The sequence below is a fragment of the Haliaeetus leucocephalus genome, unplaced genomic scaffold, assembly GCF_000737465.1.
Source record: "Haliaeetus leucocephalus isolate CR32 unplaced genomic scaffold, Haliaeetus_leucocephalus-4.0 Scaffold206, whole genome shotgun sequence".
NCBI classification, from domain to species: Eukaryota; Metazoa; Chordata; class Aves; order Accipitriformes; family Accipitridae; genus Haliaeetus; species Haliaeetus leucocephalus.
This window is the reverse complement of record NW_010972642.1, coordinates 5,858,445-5,872,329: the sequence shown is the minus strand read 5'-3', so window position 1 is coordinate 5,872,329 and position 13,885 is coordinate 5,858,445. Positions and strand designations below refer to the sequence as shown.

Below are 13,885 nucleotides of genomic sequence, written 5' to 3'. Positions count from 1 at the left end.
GCCTGGCAGGTTAGGCCGTGAGGTGCAAGGGGCAGGGCCGGGAGCGGGAAGTGAGGCGCGGCGGGCGAGAGCGGGTGGGCGAGGGAAGCTACGGCGGCGTGTGCCCGGTGGAGGGCCGGTAATTACCACAGGAGCATGGGGAGCAGGTGAGAAAAGGGAATTAGGCAGTCTCCTACAAAAAAAACCCAAACCCGCCGAACAACCCAAAAACCAGAAGGTCGCGCTGCTGTGGCTAAATACTGGATTCCTCGAGATGCAGGGAACTAAGCACTTGAGGAAAGCGGTGCTCCTGAAGGCAAGAGGGTGGGTCCTGAGGGCAGTGGGTGCTCAGGAGACACCTCGTGAAAATCAGGTCATTGGCCTCCCTGGAGGTCCCTGCGTCTTGCCTGACAAATCCCCTTTGTTTTCAGGCTCTCGTTTTGCTGTATATTTTGATGTAACGATAATTATTCATTTATATGGTTCCCTCCCTTCAGGGGATTCCAGAAGTGCCCCTCGTGTGATGTGTGGGGGGTCTGTCACTGCAGCGTGGTGACTGCAGCTGTTTAAAAGCACTGGACGATGCTCCTGATGAGCAGTCTGGGGTAGGGAATCATCACAGCGGCCTCCTATGGCACAGGTTGTTTTCTCCCTTGTCACCAGGGCCTGACGACTCTGACTTATCCAGACTGCCTCAAAAACATGAAGAGTGTGGCTGACGGAGTGTCACCTTTCAGGCACAGCCGAGCTCTCTGCCTTGAACTTATGACTTGTGTTTGGGGAACTCAGAGACAGAAAACAGCTGCCAAGAAGCTAAGGACCACCACCGACACTGTCCCCTTCTGTTCCATCTGCTGGCGTGCCTCTGTGACCTGTCCTTTCTCAGAGCAGCATGCAGCAGCCTGCGTATTCAAAACGCAACAAAAATGCAAACTATACCCTTTCCACGTCAAAACCCTCCGCTGAACACACACACTTTTGCCTTGAAGGAGAAGACAAGAGAATGAATCATATATGACAGATGTCACTCACATCACTTAATGCCTCACTGGAAGGCACTGGGATACTACTGCGATGTGGGCAATGTAAGAGGCAGAACAGAATAAACCTGGAAGAGGAATTGAGACAGAAAGATCAAACCTAGCCAAGCTGGAATGTCACCGGGGCACTGGAGTGCAGAGCCTCTGTACTGCAAAATGGTCCTGGGGATATATAGTAAATGTGAACATTTTCTCTGTTAGCTGACTGAAGTCAGGGAGCGATTGAAGGTTTTCATTGAAAAGAATGCACTTTGGGACAGTATTTAAGAAAAACTCAAAAGGACCAGAAGATGACAAAGGACCCTTACTACCCTAACTCTGTAAATCGGCACCCATGCCACCAAGGTGTTGCTTCTTTCCTTTCTGTTTCTGTCTTCCCAAATACATTTCTAAGGCTGGTGGTGATTTCGTGCTGCCCTTTCAGAGTCACTGAGAGAAATTCCTTAGTGCAGTTGAGGGACGTACCTGTTGGAAATTTTTTCAGAGCCCACGTATAGGGCACTCCGCATGAGTCCAGCCCGAGTGCCCAGAAATGCCATCTCGACACCCACCTCAGTCTCCCTGTGGAACAGAAATACGCAAGCAGAAGCAAACAGTTCTCAGAACAACAGCTGTCTCCCTGACTCAGGGTGAGGACCTTTCAAAATAGAAGCCACACCTGGAGATGCGGTCCCAAGTTCATTTGCAATATAACCCGTTTATACCAGGAGTGACACTGGCTCCTACCTGCTAAGGGCAACAGATTGTTACTGGCTAACAGTTGGCGGGCTTAGACCTTTGCCTAGATTCACACCTTTGAAGTCTGCTCATTCAATTTACTTCTAAGTAGACCGTAAGCTCCTCTCCTCTTGCTAGCCCTGCTCCAGGTTGCTCGCATGAGGCTGAAGTGAGGGAGAGGGACTGCAGAGAGAAAATGGTTGTCTCAAGCATGCAGGGGATGGGCAGGCTAGCAGACTGACTCTGAAGCAGTAGATTGTTTTGGGTACATCTTGCTGGAGGTATCAAGGACACAGATGGAACAGCTACATGGTGGAAAGCCTGCTGCAGTGCCATGGCCTTAAAGTGAGGGGATTGTGTTGGTGTAGCCATTTAAAGAGGTGCTGATAATTGGGTGTCCTAGCATGATTGCCGTTGGCTCAAGCTCTGTTAGTGGTGAGGATACTGGTAAATGAAATGGGGACAGGACTCCCGTGGTCACGCATCTGTGTAAGTAAGTGGCATGTTGTCTACTGAAAGTAGATCTGTGTGATGTTATTAGATACTACAAGCAAAAGGTGTCTCTCTGGAAATAATAAAGTAGAAAGTTGTTCACTGAAGCCAGCCTGTTCACCCCCTTCCTGAGGCTTAATCTGAAGGCATCACCAACAGAGACAAGATCAAACTCCCTTTCCTTTGCTGATGCTAAGGGAGCAAATTCCTTGCCACCTGGCATGGAACTTCTGCTACAGTCATATGCGAAGTCAAGCCAAACCACACTGCTGCCATTCAAAGGGATAACTGATGCATGCAGAAATAACTCATAACTTTAAACTGAAATGTCTCAGGTGCCCTGAGATACCAAATTCTATCAACTACAGAGGCAAATGCAGTGCATCTGTGTTAGGTGCTGCAAAGAATTAGTGCTGAACACCCCTTGCAGTGGCATAGCTGCATCACTGCTGTCCTCCAGTGATATACAAACTCACCAAACTAAAGGGTCCCCTGAGAAGGTCCAACCTGCTGGAGTCCATTCCTGAGAGACACTTTTTGAGTTATTTCTAAAGCTATTGAGCTATTTCTATCAGCTTTTTTAGCTATTTCTAAAGTTTCTTATACTCTCTGCAAGGATCTGTGACTGTTTCAGGCACTGCATAAACCCATAGCATCTGGCAATGCATCTTCAATCCTGTTTTACTCATATTTATTTCTCATAGACTTACATGGACATATTGAGGGCTAGTGTTGTCCAGTAGGCCTCCATGGGTGCAGTGACCACTGCATCAAACAGCACTTCCTGGACCAACTCCTCATCACCTAAGAAGAGAGAACAAGAATCAGGAGAGAAAGATATGTCTCTCCTGAGATGTCTTAGAGTTCCTTATTATGGAACATCTGCCTGGCCCAGGGCAGTGAAGCAACATGTCACAAAAAGAGGCTTCCCCCTGCAGGGCTGAGAACAGGACCTATCACTCTGGATGATGGAGAGCACAAGAACAGATGTTACATCTGAGATCATCAGACTGGTTCCTGTGCAAACTTAGTGGAAGGGTTTGAAACTTTGGGTTTGAAAGCGTGGGCAAATGAGAGGCTTTCAAATGAAGTTATTCATCAGGCCTTCAGTCTGACCTTCTCCTTGATTGAACAGGCTGTCCACAACCATTGCTTCAAATCCCTGTTTTGATCTGTCTTCTAGGTGCCCTGTAGAAGGACACCAGACACCCCATTCCACTCAAGAAGCTTCTTCAAAGCCCCATGTGACTTCTTCATGGCTTCTACTCTGTCCTTGTGTTCATTGGCTTCTCTGTTTCCTCTCTGTCATTTCTGTAAATCTCACAAAATGCTGTCCTGTCCTGATTCCCCCCAGATGCTCAAGCCAGTCTGGGCTACCAGTCTAGTCCAGCATGGATTGGGACTGAGAGGTGTTTAGGAAGGTTCGGATATGTGCTCAATGGCATACTGTAAGATCCCATTTATTTGACCTGCTTCATTTCTGTATTGCCCTGCCTGCGTTCATTTCATCCTGTGAGAATTTGATGGCTATCATATTGCGGCTATGTCCCTTTCAGTGCTGTTCTAGATGGAGCTCCCCTCCCCCTGTTTCAGTGTTTCTGCCTCCACTTACTGGGTTGAGGTCCCAGGTCTCCCCTAATATTTTCTCCCAAGTTCTCCCAACTTTTTCTCCTGTATTTGTCACAGTTGTCAGAATCCATTTCTCCATCCTTGCTGTCATTCAGACCTCAAAACCAGAGCTCACCAGCAGATCTTTCCCTCCCCAGGCCCCACATGTCTAGGATGTATCCAAATCCTATTTCTTTTTCCTCCACAGCACTTCCAAATCTGCATGTTTCTCACAGTCAGCTCTCCTGAAGCTTTCTTCCTCCTCCCTGGCCTCTTCAACTCATATATCTCCTCTTTTCAGCCTCCTCCAAAGACAGCCAGGAGGCGTCTGCTCACGTGTGCAAGAGAGGAACAATTATTGGATTACATTTGATTTTAGTTTTAAGAGATTCCCATCCTCGTGCCAAAGGTTCGTGCCTCTCAGGTAAAACATTACATGCAAAAGCTTGTACTTGGCACAACTAAGGGGGCTGAAGCCATGTAGAGTGAGGTGGGCTGAAGGACATCCTAAAGCTAAATTGCTGTAGGGAGTTCCCATGCACAGCTGCCCACCTCTGCCCCCTGACAGAGATCCCACTCCACAGTGGTGCTGTATCAGCTGCTTGTCTGGCCACACGTCGCCTGGAGAATGGGACCTGGTGCAAGGCATGAGCAGCAGGGGGGGCAGGAAAGATAATAGTGCTGTAACAATTGTTTTTCCCAAATCAGTTACCAATTGTGTTTGGAAAACAAAATTAATAATCCTTCTTCTGAAAGAACCCATCTGTCTAGATGTCACCACGCACCCCTTGGAGGATGCTGGCTGGGGCCCTGGAGAGCAGAGCAGTCACAGCATCTTTCCTGGCTCCTCCTGCCATCACCCCCTCTAGCCCAGCTGGTCAGTCTGTCTTAGACATGGTGTGCAGCCCCCACCAAGCTTCATTCAAGCCTTTCACTTTTCAGTATTTCCTATGCTGAGACCCTCAGTAAGGCTGAGTTATGTGACAGCTTTGAAATGGAAAAAAAATCCTCTGACGAAAACAAGGAGGTGGATCCTCAGCTCATTTCCACATGTGAATTAAGCTGGGCTTGAGTTCAGTCCTGCCTGTGTGAGCAGGTGCCACAGGAGCTCAATCTGACACCAATCAGTTTGTCACAGTCCCCTCTCCCCTGTGATGGGTACAGGAAAACCCCAGCAGGGCCCTTTTGGTGCCTGGGACTCACATTCCAAGTCAGGTTCCTCTCCGGTGAGGAAACGGATCACAGCCTCCAGCTGGCTGAGCTTCCGATGGTCAGGATCAATGTCGGTGATGCAGTAAATCCTGGTGGGGAGGGAAGAAGAAGCCCGCAAGGGCAAAGAGAAACCACAATCAAGCAAATGCTCCTGGAAAATAATAACTGAAAACAAACATTCAGCAAGAAAGCTTGGGCTGCAAAGATTTTGCTGCTGCTGCTGCATACCGTGCCCACTCAAAATCTAACAATGTGGCTGTAAGTCAAACCCTACCGATAAACCAAACACCAATTAATCTGACTGCTGCGCTTAGTAGGGCTGCTGTTATGTTCTCCAGCATAAGCTCACAATGCGACATAGCAGTCCCAAATCCTTCCAGCAGTTATTTGTATATGTTAAGATGTGTACCTGTGTCTATGTAAACAATAACAATGTGATGGAGAGACCTGAAAAGCAGAGGGTCGCATGCAATATGAGTAAAACTGAATTGGGAGCAGATAAACCAAGACACAGTGAAACAAAATGTGAGACAAGGAATGAGCTTGCAGTATGATATGGTGGCAACAAAAGCTGTCCCAAATGGACATGGAGGCAGGAGCCTCAGGACACAGTTTGGGGAGAAACGGGAGAATGTATTACAAATGTATTATAAAAGAAACCAGTCTTCTAATCCTGCTTCCAGTTTTGACTGCTTCATTGTCAGGACAACAGAGAGGAAGGGGTTATAAGAGAGAATTACAACTCATAAAGGGGCTGAAAGGAGTGATTTATGAGAGACGTCTAAGAGAAATGAATATGTAAAGTGTGGTAAGCTGACACCCCAAGTTAGGAGTAGAAGAAGGAGAAGTCACTGCTTGTGTCTCAAATGCACTGCCTGTGAAACTTGACAGTGTAATGAGAGGTGTGAAGGGCTGCAGGGCTTCTTGAATATAGTTATTTTGGCTTTGTTACAGGCTGGGTTCATGTGCCTGGGTGTAACTGAATGTTGGGTTCATGAAAATCCCAAACCTCTCAGCAATAAATGGAAAGTGCCATGCTTCACCCTGTTTCATATCCAAACAAAGCAAAACCATAAATTATGCTTGCTGTTGAAATAGGGGTCATAAATCACTTCCATGTTCACTAGAAATTAGGTCTAGGCTCAGTTTAGAAGAATGCCAACCAAAAATAAGCTAGGATTTAAAAAAAGCATTTCAATCTCTCGCTAAGCTTGCAACAAAATTTCCTGACAGGACTGACATACTGTAGGTTTTGTAGCACAATTCTGAGGAACACAAGGAGGAACAAAATAAGTCTGAACACAGAAGACTGAGGATAAATTTCAGGAGATGTTTCTTAGCAGAGGGATGTGCCAGGCCTTGGTGGGATCTCCCAAAGGGAGAGGTAGAACTGAATTGCCTGGAGACAATCAGGTCTTTGCAGGTACAGCCCCTGAACAACACTGCTTTTTCTCTAGGCCATGGAGGGTGGTGAACTCAAGCCAAATTGCTGGGAGCTTTGTCAAAAATCTCATGACAAAGTCCTGTGTCATTGACAGGATTTCCTCCACTTACCATTCATTTGCTAAAGACAAGTCTGGCTGGAGCAAGTCATGCAAACCTGAAACCAGATAATACATACAGTATTCAGTTAGGTAGCAGGCAGGCAGATACAGGCTGTAAAGGAGAAGTGAAGCAGTGAAGTTCAGAGTAGCTACCTTGTCCCTTAGGACAGCGTGGGTGTTTCAGCTTAACCTACCTTCTTCCACTGAAGTGTTTCCCAACAGAATGTACTCCCCATGGCCCCTGGACAGCACAACACCCAGGCTGCAGGCAGGAAGGAAAACAGAGGGCTTGTCAGCAAGGAGAGGTGTAATCCCTAAACATGACACTGCGTTCCCTGCAATTACAACCCCTAAAGACATTAACTCCCTCCACAGCTATTAAAGAAAAGAACATCATCAAAAGAGGATTAAGTGAGATCCGATTTCAGCACAAGAGGCTAAGGAACCTCTCTGTAGAGCTATGAGGCATTTTTGGTGACAATTTTTTTGGCCCATGTTGTAGGTTCAGGTCAACAATAACATTTCTCAAATCTGTGCCAATTTCAAACCATTTCAGCTGGGGAAAAAAAATCACAAAAAAAGTGTTGCTTGATTTCTTATGTGATGTTTTATAATTTTCAGTTTATAACAATGTTTCGTTTAGAGCCATACACCAGAATATAAAACATATTCAGTGGAACTGAAAATTGAAGATGTGTCATTTCTTTGAAATGAAACAACATGCTTCTCCTAAGGTGTAGATTTTGGACTCTGAACTTCAGATAAATCATAATATTCCTTTTGAGTTGACCCCAAACAATATTTTAATGGCTATAGGAACAAAGAAGTCAGTTATTCCCACTGCTCTACTCATTAGTCGTAGCCAGTTTTATGAAGGGACCAATTTGCTGTCCCTGATGGCAGACTTCTGATACACCATATTGGTATCATGGCAGTCCTTGCTCACCTGAAGGGTGTGCCACTGATATCCGTGAAGAAATAATCATTGGTGAGGAAGAGAACTCGTTTCTGGAATGAGAGCATGAATAAGAAAGTGACAGACCATCTGACAGACCAAGAGCATAGTGATGATAGGGACCTGGGATATACATCCCCAAGGCTAAGCAAGAACAGTTGATCATTACCAACACTTCACACCCTGCCAGGGCTGGCTGGAGGCAGGGATGAATGTGCAGTATTCAGCATATTCAGCAACTTGTGACTTTCAGGATCCAGGCAGCCACTCTATCTTTCCATCTAGGGCTTCAGTTAAACCTTTCTTTGCTCTAGGGCTCCGGCACAGGCTGCAGGAAGGGGTGGGGGGAAGCTGCCCTCCCTCTCACACCCTCCCAGCCAACGCGCTGGGGCCCTGCTGCTCTTTTGCTATACAGAGCAACCTTGATGGCTTTGCACATCATCATCACAAGCAGAAGGGGGGCTCAGTAGGACAAGTAGGAAGGAGAGGTGGGGTCAGAGGAAAGGCAGGATAGCAAACATACCCACTGTGTGGGTGGGCAGCCAGGGCCAAGTCTCCCCACTCCTGTGGGAAATGCTGAGATTCTTGACATTTGCTTTCATGCCAAACTGGGACAAAACATTAACATATTCCAATTTTGTTAAAAAAATCAGTAAAAAAAAATATTACATTTTCAAACTGAAAAAAAGTGCTGATTCAAATCCAAGCTGTTTTGATTCACATGAAAATATTTTCTTCAGACTGACATTTCAGCTGAAGACATTTCAGATTATTGAAAGCTGCTTCAGAACTTCAGCTGTTTGCCAGACTGGCCTTTTCCTGTAGAAAAGTGTTGATTTCAGTGGAACTCTTTTCCAAAGGAGAAAAGTTTTTGGAAAGTTTCTATCCAACCCTTATGCCAGTATATGAACCCTAATATGTTTAAAATCCCAGCCCCAGTCTGAAAACGAGGTGAGAGGATGTGTGTGGGAGACAGGGAGTGAACACAGAAAACTCAGTGTTCCCCAGGGAAAGTAGCGCCTGCTCTAACCTGCTCAAGCTGTGCAGCAGTGGAAGTGGAGCGAAGCACAAAGGGCGAGCCAGTGCCAGCTCCACAGTGTGCCCTGAGTTTGTGCACACAGCAGATGGGCTGATGGGGATGGGGTTATTGTTAGGTGAGGAGGTGGCAGACGGCTCAACCCCTTCCCTCCCCTCTCTCTCCATGCACGGCAATTTTGTACTGCTGAACACCAGGGTCCGAGTCTTTTGCTGAGCCGAGGTGTTCCAACAGTGCTTTGATACCCCTAAGGAACACGGCACGGTGGTGTTTTGGTGGCTGTGGAGAGATATTAAGCCTCCCTTTCCTTGCCAGTCTGATCTAATGGCAGAGGCGGGGAGGCATGGGGAAGAAGGAGACCTGAGGGTGTAGGCTGGCCCTGGGGGAAAGGACGCAGTAGAAAATGGCCTGGGGCACCACTACTCTGAGAATCTTTCCTTCAGCAGGGCTTGTTCTGCTCATCCTTTGTTCCCCTGACCTGCCCCTCTTCTGCACATACAGCCACTCAGCACTTGCGCCTTGTGGGAGGGAAGGCAAACCTCTGCTTGGACAAGGGGCTGGGGATGGGTGGCCAGCCCTCCCCAAGACAGCTGGAGGTATCACCACTTATCCATGGGACTGAAGAGAAGCAGAGGCACCCTTGAGCCAAGAGGGGCTGAGGATGATCAGACAGAACTTTGCTATGTAGCTCAGAGCAACAGAGAAGACAGGAACATGGGCATGTTGGCACAGTGATAGGACTGCTGACTACCAGCACCTGCTGTCTGGGAACACATGTGTTTCCAGTTTTGGTATTGTAACGGTACTAGGCAACCAGTCCTAGCTAATGCCATTATCAGTGGTTTGCCACAGCTCGTACCCATGTCCGTGCTCTTCTGCTTTCACAATCACAGCCCTTTTGTACCCTAGCTGCAAGGGAAGGCATTTTTGCCACTGGATCTGTCTAACAACTGCCCCTTGTCTTTGGTCCTTGTTTTTCCCTCTCTGTCTCACTCCACTCTCAATACCTTCTCGAGATCAACCTGGGGAATCAACGTTTACATGGCTGGCAGAATAATTTCTTCCCCTTCACTCAGCCCTTCTCTCCACCATCTGACTGCCTCATTCTCTTTGTTTCAAGACTCTGTCAGCACTTTCTTTGTTTCAATGCTGCTCTGCTTCATCAGCTAGCAGAGTACAAGTGGGAATTGCTAAGTTTCACTTCTGGTCCTCGTTCTGTGTGTATTCTGATAATAGTAAAACTGTCACATACTCAGCTTCAGTCTCCTATTATGCTTCATAACGCTTGCAGAGTTGCAGAATAAAACAGGTAATATCTTTCACCAAGGCTACTTTTTGTTATCTTTTTTTTCCCTGAGTAGGGGAGCAGAAAGATGTCCCTAAAATATTGAACTAAAAAGGTATCCTTGGATGACTCAGAGGAAATGTTATTGAGGGTGCACAGAGACAGAGAAAGAGGTTAAGCTAGCAAAATAAGCAATCTAGACCTATAAAGAATAGATCTTGCTTGAAAACCCTGATTGCTTTTCTGGCAGAATAACAAAGGTAATGGATGAAGGGAATAAAGGACATGCAATGTATCTGGGTTTATATAAAGCGCTTGAAACAGCTTCTCATGAAATTTTATTCTAAAGAATCAGTTAAAGTGGGCTTAAATAAGATGTGGAGTGAGAACCAGCTGCAGTACTGTAAACAAAAAGAAACAGTAAACAACAGGGCGTCGAGGGAAAAAGATTTAATGAGATGAACAGACAGGCTCTGTCTTAGGAGCCCTTATGTACAATGATCTGTAAGACAAAATAAAACAACATTTCACTGCATATTGAGAAAAAGTCCCAACAGCCGTAAAAATTAGAAAGACTGGACAAAAAGGAGTGGGATTCATGTGGAAAAATGGCAACTGAAAAAAATAGCTAAGAAACATGGACACCAAGGTAGCTGTTCCGGCGCAACTGTGGGAAGGGGTGAAAATTGAAGGGACAGCAGAAAGGAGACTTGGGGCTCCCTGTTCAGAAATATCTTATTGCAGAGAATAGACGCTCTCTACAGAGCGACAGGGAAACAGTACTCAAATAATTCAGTGAAGCCCTGGTACTTGTGTACCAGAAATGATACAAGAGACAAAGGGAACAAAAATAATTGCTGAACTGCTTGGACTGAAAAGTGTGCAAGTATTTCAAATGCAGATGTTGGCAATGCCCAAGAGAGGAAGGGCAAAGCAATTGACAGGTACCTGATAGTTGCAAATACCAAGAATATAGAAAGAGAATTTAGTTACAAGATCCACAAGTACAACCTTTCAAAGGAAATGGAGGGGTGTCTTCATTAGGAAATGGCATCATTTCAGCAGTGGCTGTGAGCAGTCAGTTTATTGGAATTGGTGCTGACTGTGGCTTAGCATGGCAGCAGTTCAGCCAGCTTGATCGCTTAAAAAAATGCTCTTTATAAAAGATGGAAAGTTTTCCTGAAATATGGAAGACTTCTGGGCAGTGTAACTTGCAGGACTCTGGAATACTTCCTAACAGGAAATGATGAAAGCCAAAGTCTTTAGGAGAGTTAAATAAACCTGAATGAAAAAGTACGAGTGAACGTAAATGTACAAGATAATTTTGCACTGATTCCAAGGGAAGATGTATAACCCTACATTAGAGCTGGTAGGGAACATTCAAAAGTCTCCATTTCACTAGGACTTTTCATAAAATGTCTGTAAATATTTGCATAGAAATTTAATCCTGGACCTGGATAAAGGAAATGGCATTCTGACAGAGTGAGGGACAAAGTTTTCATGAGTGTTTTTGGGTAGGGAAAGGGAATTGCAAAATAGCCTCCAAACCTCTTTCTGTCTAGGTCAGCTCAGCTCAGCATAGTCTTTCCCCATTCTAAACTCGTGAAGATTTCCAATTCATTTCACAGCCCTATAAACAATGAACAACATGTTTTTTGGTTTTGCCTGGACAAAGTAGGGAGCTGTGAGGCATTTCCAATATCTTTGCAAGAGCAGAATGTCAGTAGGTATAAAAAGCATTTCTAACGATGCTCTATTTTGTGTCTTTAGCACATGTGTTATATATGCGGTGAAACAATAAAATCCTCACACTCAGAAATGCTGAGTATTAAAACCACATCCTTCGTGGTTCTTCAGCATCCATTTCCCATCCCCTCTCTCGTGTGACCTGAACAGAAGGATAATTTCTTACCCCTTTATCCACAGGGACCTTCACATCCATAGAGAGGTAGCCTGTTTCTCCATTGATCATGGCAGTTCTCAGCTGCAGAGGTGAACAAGATTAGTATTAGTGTCTCCAGGCAGGGCAGAACAGGAACTAATAGAGCCACTTGTCATTAATGAACAGGGACTGGCAGAAAAGAGTGACTGTTTGTTTGTCCCCCCACAGCTCTTTCTTGCTTTTTTTAAATTGAGAAACTGTTCTCAGTGGTCAGATCCTCATTCAGTCAGGCTGATAAGTGACACAGAATAATAATGGCTTATGCTGAAAGCTTGTTGATATGTCTTTTTAGCAAAAGGAAAAGATCTGGAAGCTATGAAATTGCCAGTCCAAGTTTCAGACTTCACTGTTTGGCAGCCAGAAAGTCATTAGCATGGTGCTTTAAGAACCTGGAAGAGGAGACACCCGAGAAACCCACTAACTCCCCCAGACCGATTCCAAAGCTCTTGGACATGTTTTAAACTGATTTATAAATTATAGGCTGTATTCACCACCACTTCTGAGGTGCAGCAAAGCAGCTGTTTAACACAGTAAAGCAAGACTGTATGATAGCAGAGTAGGCAGCAAAAAGACCACTTTATTCAGTCCAGGTTTCAAAGGCAAAATGTAATTTTCACTGTGACTCCCAGCCTCTTGCAAGAGCGAGCCAGGGAATTTTTCCACAAGTGCAGAGGCTTTGACTTTTTGTCCAGCCTGCCAGAGCACATCAACCTATTGCTTCAGCCTGGATAGAAAAAAAGGTGGGAAGTAACTTATTCATTCACACGAATTGCTTCCTTACTGCCAGAGACAGGCCTCCATTCAGATGCTGGCCAGTCTCAACTGCTTTTGCTTTACAGGGCCACAGTTCTGTTTATTATGGCTGCTTGATGTGGGTTATTTACAGACCTAGAATATAAAGCTTGTGTTTCCCAAGGCCCATGTCTTGGAAATCAAAACACTGACTAGTACTATTACTCCTTTTTGGCTAAGAGTGTTTGACCTCCTGCCAGAGCCACAGCATACTCTCTGTTCTGGTCTGACAGCCTGCAGCATTTTCTGTGGGTTCTGGGTTTAGTTCAGATAGTGCTGCTTCATCCATATCTTCTTGAATGTCGGGTGTTTCTCGTTGCCCCATAAGGCAGCGGAGAAGTAATTCAGTGGATATCTGAGATCTCCTTGGATCTCCTCAGCTCCAGATAGCCTGCAGGCAGGCTACTTGCCCTGTGCCCAGCCCCCAGGTGACAGTGGCTGGAGGTTGGTGCCACAATCCTGGCTCGCTGCTTCTTCCTCAGTAGTTTTTCCTGCATTGAGAAATCAATTACAGTCCTGGTGTCTGGGAGCCCCCGTAATGCTTTTCAGGCAGGACACTTATGGCAACAGCTGGCCTCCACTTTGAAAAATGTGTAGCAGAGTTCGGACAAAGGGGCAGTCGGGTGCATGCTGAAGCACTCATTCCTGACACCCCAAACAGCAAACTCTCCTGCTCCAGGGCTAATCAGTCTGTGCCATTCCCATCACTGGTAACGGGTGCTGCTGACACCTTTCCCCTATCTGCTTGTGTGGTTTCAAACCAACACAGACATACAGTTTACATGAGGGGTCTCACAACATCTAGATGTTTTGCCACTCAGCTTCAACATCTTTGCAGACTAATTTCTTCTTCAGTGGTTCTGTCAAGGCTGAAGAAAATCTGTTTGGCTGACAGCTCCCAGACTGCTGGGGAAGATCTCTTGACACTTCCCTTTTCTGCTCTGTGCTGGTTTTGGCTGGGATAGAGTTAATTTTCTTCACAGTAGCTAGTATGGGGCTATGTTTTGGATTTGCGCTGAAAACAGTGTTGATAACACAGGGATGTTTTCATTACTGCTGAGCAGTGCTCACACAGAGCCAAGGCCTTTTCTGCTCCTCACCCCACCCCACCAGCGAGGAGGCTGGGGGGGCACAAGGAGTTGGAGGGGACACAGCCGGGACAGCTGACCTCAACTGACCCAAGGGATATTCCAGACCACAGGACATCATGCTCAGCATAGAAAGCTGGGGGAAGAAGGAAGGGGGGACGTTTGGAGTGATGGCATTTGTCTCCCAAGTCACCA

The 13,885-nt window shown here is 46.0% G+C and overlaps 1 protein-coding gene across 1 annotated transcript in view; it reads right to left on the bottom strand.

Moving 5' to 3' along the window:
* The window catches only part of CACNA2D4 (calcium channel, voltage-dependent, alpha 2/delta subunit 4), a 128,992-nt gene that overhangs the window by 70,254 nt on the left and 44,853 nt on the right, over positions 1–13,885 (bottom strand). Inside the window, exons 18-24 of the mRNA XM_010566340.1 lie at positions 11,781–11,852; positions 7,539–7,600; positions 6,787–6,854; positions 6,603–6,648; positions 5,040–5,137; positions 2,939–3,032; positions 1,485–1,580 (exon numbers count right to left, since the gene is read on the bottom strand). Coding sequence (XP_010564642.1) covers positions 1,485–1,580; positions 2,939–3,032; positions 5,040–5,137; positions 6,603–6,648; positions 6,787–6,854; positions 7,539–7,600; positions 11,781–11,852 — 536 coding nt within the window. The remainder of the gene's footprint in view (positions 1–1,484; positions 1,581–2,938; positions 3,033–5,039; positions 5,138–6,602; positions 6,649–6,786; positions 6,855–7,538; positions 7,601–11,780; positions 11,853–13,885) is intronic.